Raw genomic sequence first — 20,106 nt, 5'->3', positions numbered from 1 at the left:
CTTCCCAGTCACGTGCGCCCGCTCAGCTGACGCGCCGGGATTCCCTCCCCGCCCCGCCGCACGTGACCACCCCCCAGGAGCCGCCATCATGGGGAGGGCGCCGCCATCTTGAGGAGGTTGGCGGCTCCGCAGGGCCGGGTGTCGGGCTGAGGGGAGCGGACAGGCCCCGCCGCCACGACCTGGCTTCGCAAGCCGGTGGTGAAGGAGACCCGGCGGTGGAGGAGCTCCCTTCCACAGCAGTCCTTGGCCCTGGCTGCCCCTCGGGCCTGCGGTCTCCTGCCGGCCCACACGGGCCGCCGGGCCTGTGGCCTGGCATCGTCACCGACACGGCGTCAGAGGTGGCTGTGGGGACAATGCAGTAGAGAGATGCCTGCTCTCGCCCGAGAGCCAGGGAGGGTGGCAGGCCCTCCCAGCCCTGCAGGCCTGGGGTCTTGCACTGCAAGCTGCCGGCAGGCCGAGTGAGATCCTGGGCCTGCTGCCCTCCCTCCTTGCAGCGAGTGTCTCAGGGGATTTACTTTTTGGGTCTGGTTTAATCACACTAAGCATTAAATAGAAATTAATAATGTTCCCTTTTGGAGCCTCTAAGGGGGCTGGCAGCAGCATATGCTGGTGTTTCGCCACAGCATGTAATGCGGAGCTGACGAAATGCTCTTGAAAAGGTCTGATACCAGTGGGTAGTGACGGGTGTCCTAAGGGAACTCATCCAGGGAAACTCCAGACCTGGTGAGCTCAGGGAAGCTGGAGAGTGGTGAGGAGGAGCTGCTGTGCTGACTGTGCAGGTGTCAACATCTGCTTGTCACAACCATCTTCCCAAGACCACCTTCTTGCCAGGCTGCACACACCTCCCGCTGTCTCTTGCTTTATGCTCTGATGAGAAATGTTTGGGGCAGAATCTTTTTCCACTGTGTCCACTGACTCCAAACTGGAGCTCCTCAGTGCAGGTGGTCTAGAGCGTCATCACTCAAGAACCATTAGTCAGCCCCAGGGCAGACTAGAGTAACCTCGAGCCATCTTTACCTTCACAAGTTCACTAGTACCCAGCATCTTCCAGGCAAGGATCCCGCAGCCCTTAGTGAGCCATGATGCAGCTTCTGCACAGGCACTGTCAGCGCTAGCTGGGCACCCATATCACACGCTGACAGATGCATGCCTCTGTGGAAGAAATGTTACCCGCTAAGTATTACTTTTTATCGGGCAAACTTGAAAGCCCTGAGAGGTCAGAGGAGATGAATTAGTGGTTCCTAATGGCTTGTAAGTCTGTGAATTTGTGAATAAGTAACCTTGGCTTGAACGGCCACAGTGGACTATGTATTCCTCTATGGGGAATGAGTCTGCTTGGAGGAACTGCTCTGCTTGCTGTGGTGCACCGCACATGCATGGGACAGCACGCACGCTGTACCATGAGGGGCCAGCGGGCTACATCCACTGTGCAAGGAAACAACAGTGCAGGTCTTGCTTCATCTGACTCATGATTTACTTGTTGAATGGCAACCCCAGGCAGATCCAGGTGTGCTGGATGGACCTGTCACAAAGGACCAGCTGATCCTTGCTCCTGAGAGCTGGTAGACAGGTGTTGCAAAGCATGTACCTGCTTGGAAATCTGGCTGGGCACAATAATAATTACACTAACAAATTTGAACTGTTTATTGGCTCAGGCAAAGTAAGGTTTCTGGAAACCCCCGCCTTCACTGTTCCTTTCTCAGTCTAAGCTACAGGGAAAAAGAGTTAACTGCAACCTGGACAGGTAAGTCATTACTTCTTTTAAATGTTACTTTCTAATGTAGGCAGGCTCCTAAGGTCATTTGACAAGTCAGCAGCAGCCTGGGAGAGAAGACAGAAAGTTTGTTCTGTGCTTTACAACCAGGCACCTGCCTTTTCTCTCCAGCAGACCATGCCACCGCGGGTCCTTATGTCTGCAGTCTCTGTGGCCAGAAGGGCAACAATGTCCAATCTCCGAAATGTTGAAGGCAAGTACTATGCTTTGTTAAAATTAAAGCCAGCGTCCCCAACAGTCTAAGCATCTACTCCTAAACATCTGCTGGCAGATGCTTCCTCTCTGGCCTCTTTGCTCCACAGGGACTGCTGTGTGCTGCAGCAGTCCACCTAGCACTCTCACTCGCGTGTTTATCCCGTTTGGTGTCCCACAGTATCGCAGAGAGCGTCAAGTGTCTCATCAAGGACTGTGTCTAGGCAGGGTGCTGATGTGAGCTCCGCTGATGATTCACACCGAGAAAAGATAAATGATGGGGAATGTAATTGTGCATGAATGTAACATCCCCGTCTGGCCAGGAATTGAATTTTAATGAGGTTTTATGCTGTACTTATCGTTCCATGATGTCAGTCCACAGTACAAGCTGCCTCTTACTGTCAGCAGGATGCCAGTAAAGGCCCCTGAAATGGAGAGCTGGGAATGATGCTAGTTGAGGCCAGGAAAACTATGTGCAGCACTGTTTTGGGAATCTGAGGCTAAGAATGGCTTCAGGCAGGTTTTCCTCATTGTGGCTGAAATTATCCACGTTGGGGCACCCAGCAGCATATTGGTGGGAATGATTTGTGGCTTCAGTACAGGTGAAGTCAAGGAGACTGCAAAACCGAAGATTAGAAAATTAATCCTATAAAGCAGATCTCAGGCCTGCTTATTTAAGCAAATGACTCTGTGAGGAGGGAAGTACTCTTCCAAGCAGCTAAACTGAATTCAGATGTCAAAAGGCATATACAGCACCCAAACCGCCTATGGCCAAAACAGCGCACTTTCATATGAATGTACATGCTAACAGACTTGTGACAGTAACTTTTCTTGGCAGTGGAAGAGACATCTAGGTAAATGCAAATACTGATTGCTTACAGATAGTAACATCCACTATAAAACATCCTGCCACGGGGTCCACCCCATTGACACAGCTTCACCAACCCTTTGGTGACAAAGAGATCCAACATTTTTCTAGGCTGCAAGCCCCAAAGTGAACCACTGAATCAGAACGCTGGAAAATGGCCCGGACCTGCCTCTGCACTGCTGGGAAGAACAGAACAGCCTGTGCTGAGATGAAAGGTACGGAAATTTGCCTCATCGATGCTGTAGGTATGTCACCCAGCCCAACTTCATGTCATGTATCTGTCCTGCTTAAGTCTTATCCCTTTGGATGTTCTCCTTTTATTTCTCAGTATTAAATTAACCCTGTCTTGCGTCACCAGTAATTGCACACTCCTCCAATAATTGCATGTTCTTTCTCTCTACTGCCCCAGTAACAGGCTGAGGGAATCACAAGCTGTAGTTTCACTTGCATTTTCTTTAGCAAACGTTTTTTCTTCAGGTTGAGTTATTTTTAACCTGGCTCAATTCCCAAATTAGATTCACTGCCTGGCGGCATGAGTGTACCAGCGCACTTGAAACAGGGGAGTGCATGCTACAGATATGAAAGAAGGTCTAGGTGTCCAGAAGGAGGGCTTAGGCTAGCACTGCTGCCAAATGAAGTGCTTGTAGAGATGCAGCCTTGGCTTCTAATTTTTCACGTGCATTCACAAAGAGGTCTAAGAAATTGTCCTAATGCACACAAGAGCCAGAGAGGCTGCTTACATCTATGAGTTGAGAACACACTTGCCTATCTTGGGAATATACGTGAATTCCTCAGCCTACCTTAGGTAGACAAAGCCTTTAGGTGTAGGTGGTCGTTATCGCTCTCTGCCACTTGAGGTCACCCCTTTACCCTCTCCCAAAGGCAAAGGAGGAAAGCACATATAATAGAAAGGACAGGACAGTTCAAAGTGCCAAAAAAGGGTCCAGGACTGAAACAGCCACCAGTATCCCCTTCGTAAATCCAGAACAGCCAGGACTTGAGCCTGTCATGAGTGCATCTCATCCCCTCAGCAAAAGGAAGATGGCAAACATGAGCCACTGATTCTCCAGGAACCTCATCCTGCTCTCCTGCTACCCAGCTCATACTCTCACAGGTCAGTGAGAACCGTCAATGGTCTGTAGATACCTTGTGGGAGGCACTCGGGACCCCACACTTTGGCCCCTAGGAGAGCTTCGGGCCTTACACACTGTAAGGCTGGGGGAGGATTTTTTTCTGTGTGCTTTGGCGCCATGATACAGGAACTAGCTCGACAGAAACTCAGTGCTGCAAGTTGCAAAGCTGCGACTGCCTCAGGAACTAAATGAAACATGGCTCACAGAGAAAAGGAACAGCATTCATTAGTGAGTAATAGGAACAAAAATGGAGAAGCTTTTTGGGACACAATCCTTTGACCCTGAAACAGAAAATTCCCACTCCAGGATAAGTGGCACTGGCAAGAATTACTCTGGGTTTAATTTAATTATGTCAAGAGAAAAAGATGGTTAATACCTGTGGAGCAGAAAGAGATATGCTAAAAGCAGAGGTGGCAAGTCCTGTCTGTCAGAGACAGAGGTAATTCTCACCTGAGGAACAGTAAGGCTGGATAGAAACAGCAAAAAGCCATAAAATCAATATTCCCATGGTTAGACTGCGAAGGAAACAAGGTATACTGCGAGTTGTTTTCATTAGATTTGCTGTTACCCTGTAGTTGAAAACAGCAGCTTAGTTTCTGGCATCATTTCTCTTAATGAGTTTTTTATTTCCCCAAAGCTTATTTACTTTTCCAGGTTACTAAGGTTCTCTGTAAACCAGGTCTCCCAAGGAAAGACAATCCCTGAGCAATCACAGATAAAATCCTACTACTTAAAAATGCTTCTCCAACAGAGCAGTAAAAAAACACCCCCCAAAATAGAAAAAATCTGCAGCCTTTGAAAAAAAAAGTCAGTATGAAAGAGTTAAAAAAGAGAAAGGTCAGCAAGCTCTGTGAAGGCATTGTCTATGCAGGCAGCATCTGGCAGCAGGCATCCCTTAACCTTACCTAGCCTGAACCGACTGCTAATGGACATTTACCCTCTGCTGCTGCTGCAGAGCCACCCTGCTCCATTCTCTCTCTGCAGGGCTGACTCACTCTGCAGTGTACACTCACAGGCACGCAATCTGCCACATTACAGAGGAGTATTTAAGTGCCAGCAGACGCCACCTCTTTTAATCAGGCACTCTGCGAGTCTGTCATTTCACGCTCTGAGGCTGCCTGTTCCCCTCTTCCAAACCAAATACAAAGTCAGTCCTTGCCAGATGGGACTGCATTCTGATCTAGCACGCTGTTGTCAGTAAATGAAGGGAAGTAAAGGGACCAAAAGGTCCGTAATTTTCTTAATGCCCTGAATCACTTGAGAAATTTGCTGATGCAATAGCATCAGTGAAGGACTCGAAATCCAAGTTTTCATCTGGGAGTCATCAATGAGGATCTAGAGCATGCTGTCAGAAAATGCTTGGCTGAGGCAACATGATCAGATTGTTCAATTTTACTCCTGGCATATTTACAGGTACTCAGCTCAAAGCAATCCTCCACCTATGCATGCTAACCCCAGCTTTTGTTATATGCTCTGCTCTCCTGACTTGCATGGGTAAACCCATGTATTAGCAAAACCCATGTTGTATTAGCGAGAAAGGCTTGATGTTCTAAGGCATGAACCAAAACACTGTCAATGGGATTTCGCCTGCATTTGGTTACGTAAGTATCCATCACCATCCTGAGCCTAGTAACTGCATTCTGCAAGGTGTCACCAAGCTACAATGGGATCTTAAAAGAGTTCCTATAGACCAGTGCCATTAAATTGCTTATTTCTCTTAGAGATGAGAGCTACCACCAGCATTTAGTTGCTCTCTTAAATATGTTTTGCTCATATTCTTGTAAATTGGCAAAAACCGAGGCTGGCAGCACATTCCCCTTAAAGAAGGTAAAACCAGATCTTAACGTATTTGCAGCCCCAGCCAGGACCACCTCCTGTCCTGCTACACAAGCAAAATACAATTCCTCTCACCAGAACTGCAAGATGTACGTGGCATGCTTTCCAGAAAGCCTGAATTCATGATTCACCCCCTCCCAGCTGCAAGCTCTATCAGACTCTGCACAGAAGTACTGGGAAGGCACTCCTTGCAATCAGTACTGAGACAGAATTATGCTATAGTTTCCATAAATGTTTATGACCCCTGGGTAAGTCTAATTCAGAAGTTGAGAGTCTACTACTTTCGCTGAAGAAAAGAATGATCGACACCATTCAGATGAGGAAATTTTCCCTTACCCCAGGCAATGCTTCAGCAGACATCCAGGACTTTCCTTAAATCAGCTTACGCCTCTGTACAGCCCAAGCACCACCACTGCTCAGACTGCCATGAAGAAAAGCCCTTCTGAAACGTGAAACCAGTAGTACAGCCCACCACAAAGCCAAGCAGCTGACAGCCTATTAAATGAATGCAGACAGATCAGCTTTTTAACAAAGAGAATAAACTAATTAATTTGTTAGTAATTATTGATGATCAACTTGATCATCAATTGATCATCAAATTATTGATGATCAATTATTGATGATGTAGTTAAAACTACACCTTCACAAAGGTCTGAAAATCCATACTAGCAGAATGATTGGCTCATAGCTGAAGTGTCCTGAATGGTCCCCAGTTTGGAGACCAGCTACCCAGAAGGTGCACAAGGTGCCACCAGGCCTGGGCTGATGAATACTCCTGCCAGGTTAGAAGCTCCAGACATAGCTTCAGTGAATTCCTCACGCTCTGGCCACAGGTCTTCAGGGTACTTACACCAGACTTGTTCACTGCACAGGTAAACACAAAGTACACGTGTGAAATACACGTACACCACCTCCATCCCCAACCAGGCTGACAGAAGATGTTCCCACAGATCACTCCAGGTTCCTCAGCTTGGTTTGATCACAAAAGCATTACTAGTACTAGGTATCTGCAGTATTAACATTTTGGCTTGAACAAGGTAAAGCTTGACCTCTTCTCAAACTATAAAACTAAGATTAAGGTGATGTACCTCCCAAAGGCAATTTAGAACAAGCTCTACATTTGTAAGGGTCCAACATCTATTTCCCATATGATCTTCAGCGTTGCTTTGCAACATTCATAAATGCTCAGGACCAGAGAAGGTTGCTACAGCATTCTCTAGCTGCAAAAGCAGAACTTCTCAGTTCAAATGCTCCTGATTTACAAGTTAAAAATACAAGTTCTTGAATGAACCCATTTTGTTGATGAGACTATCAGTCAGGTACTTCAGAGGCAATTGCTGCTAACAGTGCAGCTTTCCAACCAGCTAAGTTTCTGCAGAGCCATCACAAGGACAAGCTGCCTAAAGGCTCTTCAGCAGCTCCTATTCCCTGTCACACACTGAAGCCTGCACCCTTGCTCCCTGACCTTGCTGTGCAGCATGGCTTGAGCAGACCTATGACACGGCATTACCATGTGCCAGAGCAAAGATGTGCTGCTTGATCAGGGTAAGCACAGCACTGCAACAGCCTCGCATTCCTGCTCACCATGAGTACTGCCCATGGGCAGCAGTTGGAAACAGCATTGCTACTTGCCCAGGAGAAAAAGGGAATGCTTTAGCAGTGATGACAGCATCACTTCTGCATGGTACTCAGTCACTTCAAGAACCTGCCTCCCCCTAAAGGAACCCCTCCTCTTCCTAAAGGAGCAGCAAAAGCATGAAATCAGAGGCAGAGGACTCATTACAGCAATGTAGTGAGGAAGTTTTATTCGGAAATATGGTATAAGTTTGTAACCCAACACTGGGTGCACGACTCTGATGCCGGAGCATACGCAGTTACTACTGAAACACAGGAGTGTTTCGGACAATTGCTGTAATAAAACACGAAATTCTCATACTCCAATACCAGGACACTACAGCAATCTTTAGAATCAAAGTTACATCCAAGGAATTCTCTGCACTTACAATTGACCCCACAGTGTAATCTACCTATATATAAGATTAATATATATAGCATGGGAAATTGAAAATCCTTGCTCCATAGATGTATGAACATGTCAAGTCTTTTATAAATAAACATCCAGTGAGAGAAAAAATTACATTTCTAGTTCATATTTATACATAAAGTACTAACAGCAATGGGTGGAAAATTGCACACAGGCCACCCCAAGCCATGCAGCAGGCTTGGAGCAGCCCATCCAATTTAATATTGAAGTACACACAGGACAGACAAGTCACTAACATACATTGCGCATTTACAAGAGATCAACTACCAAATTGGGACAACTGTACACATTGGAGAGACCATTTTCATTCTGGAGCTTTTTTTTAAACACAGATTTGTTACATCTCTTTACATCATACCCCGACGTTTACTTTGTGGAGAGGATAAGGGCAACAATGAGGCCATAGAGACCCAAAACTTCAGCGAAGATCAAAATCAGGATCATGCCCACAAATAACCTGGGCTGCTGTGCTGTTCCCCGTACACCTGCATCACCCACAATGCCAATGGCAAAGCCAGCAGCCAGACCACTGAGGCCCACACTCAAGCCAGCACCCAGCTGAAGAAAGCTCCTGTAGGACAGAGATGAAAAGAGTTTCAGTGACAAGCAACAGGACACCCAACCCTTCAACTTCAGGCTAGCCTTTTTTTGCTCTCCCCAAAGGAAGTAAGAATTAACATTTAAAGGCAACCTCTTTCCTGCAGAATGAGCTTCTATATTCTTTAAGCACACACAGTATGTCTCTCAAAGCAAATGCTTCCTAAGACTCCTAGCTCATACTTAAATAACAGGCAGCTATGCAAGATCTTTAGCTGATATTCAGGTACAGCTCATACACTAAGCTAAGCTACTGGGCCTGTGAGTTCATATGGCCACTCAGCTTTTCTGTAGCCACTTCATTCAGCTGCAGGCTTAGCATGCTGCCACAGTTGTACTTACTCCAGCCATACCTGCAAGTGCAAGACACTCTGGGCTAGCACTTGCAGAAATGCCTGTGCCATAGTGCTGTGTAGCCTGTTAATAGCTGCTCTTGCCACTCACCTTTAGCAACCTTATTATACAGCCATAGGACATCCAGGTGATTATTAGGTCTCTTGCACTGCAAGAGTTGGACAGGAATGGTCTGGTTTCCCAGGCAGGGGTACCTGAGGAGCAGTCCCTATCAGTATCTGGCCACCTGGTAACTGCAAAGGAGCATCTGTACCGGTTTCTTAGATCATGGCTTTTTAGGCCAACCACACTGCTCATCGGCTATAGCTTGTACAGTGACACAGATATCTGCTCTTAGACCTCAGAAGCATTGTTTTATTCTGAGAGGTCTCAATCAAGCCAGTTCTAGCTTTTCTCAAAAGCTAAAAATAGATCAAGTTTCAGACTGTAGCTGGTGTACAGGCCCAATGTATAGCTTGAGGGTTGACTTACCAGCACATAAAGCAGCAAGCAGTATTATTTACTTGCATCTCCCAGGCAACAGGAGAACTATTTTGTCTAATCTGATTGTCTGTTTTCGAAAGACCTCTGTATTCCAGGTCTAGAATTTGGCACAACAAAACAAGCTTAGCCTCCTATCCCAGTACTGCCTGTACACAGTTTCTTTCAAGCCATAAACCACTGCATTATCTCCAGAAGTGGGACATCTGATCTGTTAGCTAATACAGCAAACAGATCACGCAGCACTACCACTGAGGCTAAGGTATTAGGCAGGACAGCTGAAATCCAGTCCATACTCCTAAGCCCAGGTTAGGTACATTTAGCATTGACAGTCCTTCCAGGGGTCTCAAGCAAAACCCACCCATTCAGCAACATCAAAATAGTGACAGGACAAACTTGAACAAAACTGACAGACACAGCAACTTACTTGAATAGCGTGATAGAAGGTGAGAGAGCATTGGCAATGAGGACTGCCACTACGAGGCCATAGATAGCTATAATACCCGCCATGACAACAGGGATGATTGACTTCATGATGAGCTCAGGCCTCATGACAGACATGGCTGCAATACCCGTGCCACTTTTTGCTGTTCCATATGCAGCTCCCAATGCTGGAAGAGAAAAAAATGCATTAAACATCCCCAAATACCATCTCCATCACTAGGCTGCAGTATTAGAACAGCTGAGTCAGCACAAGGAAGGACTGTGCAAAACTAACATGGTCACTTGACTAGTTAGTTTGTCAGCCAGGAGTATTCCCCTAAGGGATGAGGAAGTGACCTATCCAGAGTCCTAGACCAAAGCTAGATAAGTAAAAAGGTGCTGTTCAAACAGTACTGGTAACAGAATACCCTCTCTAAGCTAGCTTTGCAGCAGGGCATACTCTCCAGTAGACATTTGTTCCCCATTTAGGAATCAAAACCCAAGGTCCAAACTTGAACTCGTTACTTCAGTTTGTGCCCTCAGAACCCACACTGTGAGGCTCTACTCAGCTGAACTGCAGAGGAAACAGAAAAGCACATCTTGCTACTGCAGCAGGAAGTAACCTGGCTGAAAGCTGGATTTTACAGACCCTGAACTTTGAGCCACTTGGGCCAAGTTCTCAGATGCACCCAACATTTAACAAATTATCTCCTGGCATCCTTCATAGATTTTGTGGAAGAGACCCCATCTGGCCTACACTTTGTCCTGGGGTCAAACGTGCCATTTCAGCTTCATCAGACACATACTGAGATAGCAACAAATTCACATATTATTGCTGCACTTCATTCCTTGGAGAAAGGACACCCTCTTCATGTGTCAATAACCCCACCTGTGAAGGATTCCAGTCCAAACACTTGTTAGTCCAACCACTGGAACCACAAAGGAGAGTATGGCTTGTAGGTTACAGAGGACCACAACCACCTTAACCCTAAGGTTCACTGATCACCTGTGTAAACACTTGAGCATGCAGAGATCAACACAGGAATCCAAAGCCTGGTTTTCAAAGCAGAACATGGGCTTATCACCTCCAACTGAGAAACACTAGAATCAAGAGCCCCAAAGCACTACCCCAAAAAGTAACTTCTGCCTTGAAAACTTTGTAGTGTCACATAAAAGCTTCCACAAATACCTCATTCTTTGATTTTGAAGTACTTGGAAAGACCATTCTCCTTCCAACCTTGCTCTGGAGTACTCTAGGAACTCCTTAACTCTGGACTGCACTCACCATCACCCAAGAGATGATATGCAGGTGTGCATCCATCCAGGACTAAGTCCTTGAAGCAGCACTGCAAGGTATGTGGAAGGGTAGGTAGTCTCCTTCTCAGACACCACCAGGCTGATACTCAAAGGTAACAGTCCTACTTAGCATGAAAATGCTCTTGCTTGCTCTAAAAGGCTACTGGAGAATACTAAAGCCATGGGGATGTCAAATCTTTATACTGTTCAGAGACCTATTTTCAGCTTGCTCCGCCCACTTAAAAACTAAGGTTTCTACAAGGGAGAGCTGCTTGTTCACAAAGATCTGTAGCTGCCTCTTACACCAGCATCCAAGTGTGAGATAGTGCACCTTGCCCAAAAGAGTTGCTGGGAGGTATTTGAAGGGTTTAGGATATGTGCTTTCCCGCTCCTCACTCAGCACTTACTCCTCACTCAGCCTATCTTTGAGCAGTTAAGAAGTGAGCAGTAATCCTCCTGGCTTTGCACTAAGAAATTTCAGAAGATTAATAAAGGTAGCACTGCTGCACTAACACAAGACTCGCTATCAGAAGGAAGTTCAGTTTTAGTTACAAAAACTTGAAGGGAAAGCCTCATTATCAACTACAAATTGCTTCTGTACTAGCAAAGCTCATGAACCTCCTGTAACCTGGATCCTCTTTTTGTTAAAGTCTTGACTGTCACTAAATGAGATAGATGTAAAGGGCTGTTCAGTGCAATTCAGAATCAGAATCCAGCTTAGCTGGAACCCTGAGCCAAGAGCAGAAGACAAGTTTAGCTGCAAACATAAGCTGAGCCTGGAAACTAGTGCACAGACTTAGCTAGCAATACCAGTGATGGTGCTGTTCAAGGGTCTAGCCTCTAGGAAGTCTAGAAAGAAATCACTAACTTGAATTCTTTTCTGTTGGATGAAGCATCTTCTAAGGACTGGAAGTAAGTAGAATCAATGTTCAGGCTATCTAGACTTCTAGGCTGGCTATAGCTTTTTGCAGAAACTATTCCTCATTTGGAATATTTTATAAACCTCTCCAGAAACACCAAGGCTCATGAGGGAAGCTCACTGTTTAAAGTTAGATCAGTCATTGCTTCCTCAAAGTCTGAAGTTAAAGGTGTTGCAATTAATGCAGGGATGGATTACAGAAGCTGATTTTGTAATCCCACTTACAGAAAGCCAGCCTGCTTAAGCTTTGGGGGAGGGGCAGATTAGCACAAATTTGTCAATTATCAATTGTTAAATCCCATTTCTAGGGAACAGGCAAGAGCTTATGCCTTGAACTTGGTCTAAACACACTAACAAATAAAGTCTATATGTACTCTGTGGCAGCTAGTTGTAACATTACATTTTTAGATGGCACTGAAGAGCTATTACACTGACTGGTGGACAGTCACAGGTGCTACACATACAGCTTCAGAGCTTGGCACATCTGCTCCCAATAAAGTCTTCATCAGCATCCTCACCAACAGGCTTACACTGGAGCCCCCCACAGCTGCACCTCTAATATCTTACAAGGCAGCTTGTCTTACTGCTCTCCATTAGCCTGAGAAGTTCTCCTTGCACCTTTGACAATACCCCAATATTACAGTCCAGGTGGCAAAGATGATATCCACTTCCCACCATGACACAGCCATCTAAGGGCACAGCTATTCAGTTATGGGCTATTTGGAACTTAGCTCAATCTTCCTGCACATCTTGACTTGCACCTCTTGGCAGCTGCAACATTTGAAGCACATATGCTTCATATGCTACATTTAAATACCCCTGATGAGTTGGAAGGAAATGTTTCCCATAATCCTCTTGGTGAATAGGGTTTGAAGAGATCTATGTGGAAGACACTGAAAATGGAACAAGAACTGTATACACCAAGACTCCATGTGTTTGCTTCAGATCATACAGCTCCATCGCCTCTTACATACAGACCAATTAAACAGCAACACTACCTCTAAAGCACAGAAACACAGAGCTATCAAAACATTTACCTGGCAGCTGGAGAAGCACTTTGCCTACCTAGCTTTATCACAGAAGGAAGCCATTCCGGTCTATAACCAGGAACTGTGCCATTTTTAAGTTCAATGGTGTTATAATACAGAGAAGTTGCTTTACATATCATTCAAGACCACCTACTCCCAGTAAGCCCGTTTCAAAGGTTAATTTGATTTTGAAATACTTCTGAAGAGTAACTCCTTGAACTCACAAGCCAGAGTTGATTTAGTACTGCTCCTGTGGGCAAAATACTCCCACAGGGCTGTGGATATGCTGCCTGGCACCTCGCCATAGCTGTTACTTTCTATTAGTCAAAAGTGGTAGCAGAGGTAGTATAGCTGTGCAGCTGCAAGATGAAGTATGAACTAGAAAGTAACTCACCATATAGGCAATAGCTTCAGTAAGGACTGAAGACTACTAGTTGTAGTCTTGCCACTGCCAGGATTTTCAGTAGAGCTTTGCCTCTGATATTCACTGTCAGTACTCAAGCAGCCTGATGTTTAGATCAAGTGCCAGTCCAAGTATTAGGACCAATCTTTTGTAGCTGTAGCTACAGTGCTCAGTAAGGTCATGCACCAAGAACATTAATCTTGCAGCCAAGTTAGCTGCAAGTCACCTCATGTGACACTCCCTCAATATAGAAAGAGGCTATTACCAGAAGCCTTGCACTGTTCTGCAAAGCTCTGCAGACAGATATGCACCTATGGACAGTGACCACATTATCAGGAGCCTTCAAGCCAAGGAACCATTTGCATAGATGCAGTTTCAGCAGTTGCAATACATTCAGACATGCTCAGCCCAAGAACAGAGGTTCAGAAACAGCCACACATACTCCAGCAGCATTTGGTCCATTCAGAGCCAGTGATGCCTGGGTCCCACCACAGAGAAGCAGGTTTTCACACTGCAATGCATGAAAAATTTCCAGAGCACTAATAGGCAGAATTTCCCTGCATTAGGAAGTGAGCTAGGAACACAAGCCAAGCTTCCAATTAAGATACCATGGGTTACTATCATAGCAAGTCTGAAATACCATCCTGGATGAGTACTTACATCTGGAGCCTTTTATAATTAATCCATTATCGAATGGGCTGCCCTCTGCAGTAGGTTGGCTTCAACTCTGCCTACTGCAGACAGTAGGCATCAACTCACCTCAGTGCATGTTCATCCTTGAGCAGGTTGTTCTTAAATGGTTGGAGAACTGTTAGAGGTGATATCCAGGTCAACTACAGTCCTTGCTTTGCCATGCCAGAAACCTGGGCATTTTCAAAGAAACAGGCTTCTTCCCACTCATATTCTAAGGCCCCTCCCACACCACCACATTTAACACAAACACAGCTCTGCCTCAGGTTACAGTAATGGATACTCCATGGCTGCCCTGCAAAAACCCTGTTGCTGTGTCCAGTTGCATCTCCACAGGAGAGAGAGTCACATTAGTGGAACTGTATCTGGCACCTATGCAAATTCAGATCACACTGACTGAAGGCTGGCTATAGCCAGTCCCCCAGTGATAACTGGAGGGGTAAAGAGATAAGCTGCCCTACAGGAAGTTGTAGACTTTGAAAGTCTTTAGCAAGTCACCTGTTATAGCATTAGGAACAGCATGCTTTTTGTTCCTCCCTAGTGTTATGAGAGGGTGTGGGGATTTCAAACAAGCTTAGCACTGTCAGCTTACAGCATTATCAAAAACAACCCGCAAGGCTAGCACACCATTTATTTCTGTTCAGTAAATTTGAGAACTTAAAAGTCTACCAGCTCCTCAAGAAGCTGCTGCAATAGCAGCAGTCCAAAGAAAAAAAAGGAGTTACCAGTCAACTGTCCAAGCACCTGGGACTGCTGCAATTGGTACTCTGGATTGTCTGACATAACACACAAAGCCAATTTTTTTTAAAGTATGGTAAGCCTGACACTTTACACCACAGAGTACAGACTTGCTATTCTGCAAGCAGCAAAGTCCAGTCACTTGTTATTTATCTTTCTTTATCACACAAGCTCCACTGCAACCTTAAAGATGACCCATTTCACAGACTGGGTGGACCACTGTACTCCAGGTGCTGACTGGTAGTTTGTAATACCAGTTAGCAGGAGCCCTTTTCATCTAGTTGGTCTAACAGCAGCTTACACCACTCACCAGCAGGCATCCACAGCTAAGCTGCCTCATTTCTGAAGCGTGGGAAAGCCAAGGTCATCTGACCACATCCAGCAGACACTCCTGTGGCTAGACTAGCCTGACTTGAAGCCTCATGCTCACAAGATTCACAGTCTGAAGGAAGCGAGTTCAGCAAGTTATGCCTTATTGTTTGGTGAGGACAGCAAGCAGGTGGAAGCATGCACTTCTGTGAAACCATTGTTTCAAGCATCACTGAACAGCCTGATCAGGCTGGAGAGTTTTTCAGCTTGCAACTGCTGCTTGAAATCAGTCAGACTCTGGACAGATGGAAGAGGCTAGTTTTAGGAAGGGGAAAAAAGGAAGTTGACCAAGAGGTCCTGATGCAGCTGGCATTCATCTCCACTGCTGCTCTGAATGTTCCCATCAGAGGGGAAGTGCCTACAGACTTTGTAGTCTACAGCGACTTCAGGGCAAGATGGGAGTCCCATCAGGTACACCTGGAAACCACAGTACAAGCAGCAGCATATCTGCTTCAGCCAAGTTCTGTAGAGCCAATGGTTTATCCTGATGCTCTATCTGGTTTTCAGATGAAGCTAAGACTAGCATTTACTGAGTGGAAATGATGCCCTTGTTAAGATGTCTTCCTTTAATTTAACTGAGCTGTAGAAATACTGCCTCTCTGGTTTACTTCTGTTACAACACTTATGTCTTAATAGTCCACTAATTTACCTGTTAAGGATGAATGCTTAAGCTAGTCTCTCTACTGTAGATAGTCTGGTAGCTCAAAATCTGACCCACTGAGTTTTCCTGCCCATACCATGATGCCTTTGAAGTACTCGATTTGGAACAGAAGGCTACCTTGAGCTCCACTCTGTTCTGCCATTTCATTTTTACCTGCAAGCTACAGCTAAGGAGTCTGCAAGGTCCTCTTAGGATGAGGTCTACAGCTCCTTACTGAGAAGCAAGCAGCTCTCCTCTACCACCTCCCCACCCCTCAAGAGAGTATTTCAGGAAGCACAGGTGTAATTTGCCTTCAAGGCTGCAAGTTGTTTATAGTCATGATGCCTTCTAGAATCAGACTGCACAGGGCTGTCAGCTGCATCAAGCTAGATGTTCTGAGCCAGCAATTTCACCATGGAGGTCTCTTAATAGCTAACCAACTGCTAGAGTATCTGCAGCCCTGGTTTAAAATAAAAAGTGCTATTTCACTAGCTCTGCAGCAACAATGAAAAGACACAGGACTAACCTTAACACTGCTGGCTAGAGTTCTCTTCATTAGCAGTCTTCCAGATGCTTGGTAGTGAAGCAGTACTGAAGGCACTGAAGACCCATCCAGCATGCAGATCTAAGTAAGACTCCTTACCACATAACGGAGGCCACAGTGGGGTGTGCCTGGGACATCACACTTTTCTTCATGGAGCATCAGTCAGCACAGAATCAGACAGCTTTGCCCAATACCATGCCTTTCCATTTTGGCATGCCAAAGTTGCATGGAAAAGCTGCAATAATTTGATCACTCAACAGCACCTGACACTGAGCCAGCCACATGTTTTACACATAGGAAATAAAGAAACTTTAGCTATCAGAACAAGTTGTAATCAGCAAATGAATAAGCAGGCTCGAAGATAGCCAAGGTCACAGCAGCCTGCTTTAGTCTTTCTAGCTGCCATCAGTACTAGCTGATCAGAACAAGTTCTGCTATCTATTTACCATCAGCAGTTAATGTTCAAACACCAAACAGTACTGCATAAAGTTGCCTGTTTTCACATCAAACTAGCCTGGACAGTATAGAACTTGAATGTGTTTACTAGAAACAGGTCTCGGAACTACAAGCTCCGCAAGAATCTGATCTTTAGATACAGCACGAGTCAGACATGATCACTGCACTAATTAACACTGATCTAGGACAGTTTTAGATAGTTTTACACTGCTTGTCCAGACAGACTTAGCTCCTTACTTCTATATCAGGGTGGGTTTTTTAAACTACTAATGTTCAATTAACATCAGAACATGCTGTGGCATCACATCCCTATTAGGAAAGCTACATGACACTGCAAGTTTTATTTTATCCCATATTGATGCCTCTGCCATATTGCCTTAAAAATCCAAGTTGCTTCACTAAACAAGCAGTTCAGTAACGTTCACAACTAAGAAATAATTTTGCATCATCAGTATCTGTAACTTGTTGTTCCAGCAACCGAACCCATCAGACATGCTTAGGCCCCAGCAAGAGACTAACTTCACAGCTCAGACCCGCTGGTATTAGGACTATCTGACACACATTCTGCATCAAGGACCAGTCATGTACCAGCAGTGACACAATAGTTACCAAACCTTCATCCATATAGCTTAAGCACTCACTTTGAATTACCTAACTCAAACCTTCCCCTTTAACTTGCAATCCCACAGTACCATGCTATCAAACCTGCAGCTTCTAGGAAATGCTTCACCACTAGTTTAGACATGCCAAGCAACACTTTGAATTCCTATTAAAATGCTGACTCAAGTTTGCATCCCTCACTGATATTGCCACTGAAGCAAGCTTGCATATCACAAAACGAGTGTCTAAAAGCCCATACAACCATATTCTTTTGCTTCCAAGTTCAATTTTGCAAGAGGAATCCTCAGGAAGAAAGCTCAGTATCTACAACCTTAATCACTGCTACTTTGCAAAAGGCAGTGATCTGCTGACTATTTTTTCCAACAAGTAACTAGGTCTTAGTCTATTCCTCCATTATCTTCATTAGCTGAGAGGCAGGTAGGTCAGTAGTCCCAGCATTGGCTCCTACAGCATTCCAGCCATACTGTTTTCAGGAAATTCCTTACCTGTCAAGTGTGAGTACAATGTTTTAACCCCAAGGTGGCAGGCCACTAATTACCCTCAGCACAGGACATCTGCATCCCACCACTGGGTACAAACTGAGCAAGACTAAACACAGCCAGTCAGGCTTTTTTTTTTTTGGCAAAGATTAAAGCCATGAACATGGCTAGTGGTAAACTAGTCAATGGTGCCAACCACCAGCATGGCTAAACAGCTTCCTCTCAAACACTAGTTTTAATCCACTGTCTACTTGGCTATTCACATAGTTTAATCTACCACACTAATCAATCAAGAGTAGCTTCCAAAAATTTGCCTTGCAGACCCAGCTACCATTCTCAGAGGCTACTTTAATATAGAGACTCCAAGCACATGAACAGCTATATGCAACTCAAGCTACAGCCAGTTCAATACTTGAGTGTTTTGGTTCCTCAGCTGGGAGCCAAATTAGGTGGCAGATGAAGACAAGTCAGTATGCTCACGCATGTGGAGACACTGGCTAAGTCTTCAGAAGAGAAAATCAGACTGATTCCTAGTTCTTGTATTCCTAGATACTGTAACACTTGCATTTGGAAAAAAACTAGCTGAAGCCTTCCCCATGTTACATCCCAAACAGAACGGCAGGTCTGCACCTATCAGGAAACAGTAAATGCTCAGTCAGAAACAGCAGTCGTTTGCTGCAGAAGGCTTACTGAGGCTCCAAGAAAGAGACAAGGCATCATATGATGGTCTTTCTAGTGTAAAACACCATTTATGGGTCTCTACATAAAGATCCTTCAGTAGGGAGAGCAGTACCACAGAATGACCCAATTTACTCCATGCTGCACCTCAATGACTCAAGATGCAGATGGATGGCAGCTAGAGAAGGACTTCCCTTTTTCCATATTTCATGCATCTCCCATTTTAAAGGGAAGGTGAGGAGCCTATCAGTTCCTTTTCATGTAATTAACATCTTTAAAGCTGACTTCCCTCCTAAAATGCTTGCATATTTAGCCTTCAATCCCGTTAAAAATTGGTCTTGCATTATCCAAGGAATGTTTTAAAAAGCAGCTTTGTCCTATTTACAGCGGGAGAAATGCTGCGCTCAGCCCCAGGAGAGCCAGGCCAGCCCTCCGGGCCAGGAGGGCCCGCAAAGGCTGACTCCTAGGGCAGACCTACCACGGGAATAGCCAGGGCCCCAAGGCAGCCCCGAGGGGAGGCCAGGCGCAGCGGCAGGCATGAGAGCCTCTCGCACCGCACGCTAAGGCGCACGTTAGCAGAGCCGAGACAAGGGCCTCCGGTGACACCGGGCTTCTGACCGGTAAGACCCCCCGAACAGGCAGGTCAGCGCGGCGGGTCAGCGGGTCTGGCCCCGCGCCCCAGCCCCGCGGGGAAGGGAGGCACGGCCGCCCCCGCGGGGCCGGCCCGGGCGGCAGCGCCGCCGCAGTCACGTGGAGCGGGGGCTCCGCCGGCGGCGGCACGCTCCGCGGTGACGTCACCCGCGCAGACCCCCTCCGCCGCGCCCCCGTAGCCCGGATGGAGCCGGGGGGGGGGGGGGGGCGGCCCTCCTCGGGCCCGGGGCCGCCCCCGCGGCCAGGCCGGGAGGAAGCCCCGTCCAGCCGGGCACCAGGCCCACCGCCGGGGACCCCACCCCCGCCAAGGGAGGGGGAAGACGGGGAAAGGGCTGCCCCCCGCCCCCAGCGCTACGGCGGCGAGCTAGGCCGTGCTCCCGCCACCCCCCTCCCCGGCAGCTCCAGGCCCCGACACCGCCCCGGGAGGCCGGACGGGTGCTCACCGCTGAAGACCATGGCAGCCGAGGCGCCCATCACAGCGAAGAAGGAGGCGTACTCGGGGCTGGCGCTGGAGGACATGGCTGCGCGGGCCGGGCCGAGGCACCGCTGGGAACGGGAGCGCGAGAAGGCGGGGGGGGGGGAAGGTGGGAGGCTCCGCCGCGGCGCCGGTCCTCCGCAGGCAGCGCTCGGCCACAAAATGGAGGAGACGAGGAGGGCGCGGGCGGGGCGGGAAGAAGGGAGATGGGGCGGAGGCCGGCTGCGGGCAGCGCGAGGGAGGGGGCCGGGCGGGAGAGGGAGGGAGGGCGGCGGCGCGGAGCTCCGTCCCGGCGGGAGTGCGCGGCGGCCCGGGCGCTGCGCCCTAAATACTGCCTCCGCAGGACAAAATGGCGGCGGCCCGCCCGTCACGTGATCCGCAGCCAGGGCTCCCGCCCGCACGCCCCGCCCTCGGCCGC

General features: G+C 47.0%; 1 protein-coding gene across 1 annotated transcript; it reads right to left on the bottom strand.

Annotated features, from left to right (window-relative positions):
* Positions 1-7,591: 7,591 nt before the first annotated feature.
* ATP6V0C (ATPase H+ transporting V0 subunit c) lies at positions 7,592-20,030 on the bottom strand. Its single transcript, XM_075514767.1, has 3 exons — positions 19,657-20,030; positions 9,706-9,889; positions 7,592-8,418 (listed from the first exon to the last, which is right to left on the bottom strand). The coding sequence occupies exons 1-3, from the start codon at positions 19,730-19,732 to the stop codon at positions 8,214-8,216; spliced, it is 465 nt and encodes a 154-aa protein (XP_075370882.1). The 5' UTR covers positions 19,733-20,030; the 3' UTR covers positions 7,592-8,213.
* Positions 20,031-20,106: the final 76 nt, after the last annotated feature.

The sequence above is a fragment of the Mycteria americana genome, chromosome 12 (assembly GCF_035582795.1).
Source record: "Mycteria americana isolate JAX WOST 10 ecotype Jacksonville Zoo and Gardens chromosome 12, USCA_MyAme_1.0, whole genome shotgun sequence".
In the NCBI taxonomy this organism is placed as follows: Eukaryota; Metazoa; Chordata; class Aves; order Ciconiiformes; family Ciconiidae; genus Mycteria; species Mycteria americana.
This window is presented reverse-complemented; position numbering and strand designations above follow the sequence as displayed.

Excerpts from the sequence above, each read along its gene's own strand:
- ATP6V0C (XM_075514767.1), bottom strand. The coding sequence starts at position 19,732 with ATGTCCTCCAGCGCCAGCCCCGAGTACGCCTCCTTCTTCGCTGTGATG. Across the intron at positions 9,890-19,656 it reads GGCTGCCATGGTCTTCAGCG|CATTGGGAGCTGCATATGGA; the intron begins GTGAGCACCCGT and ends TTTCTCTTCCAG. Across the intron at positions 8,419-9,705 it reads CCTTCTATCACGCTATTCAA|GAGCTTTCTTCAGCTGGGTG; the intron begins GTAAGTTGCTGT and ends TCTGTCCTACAG.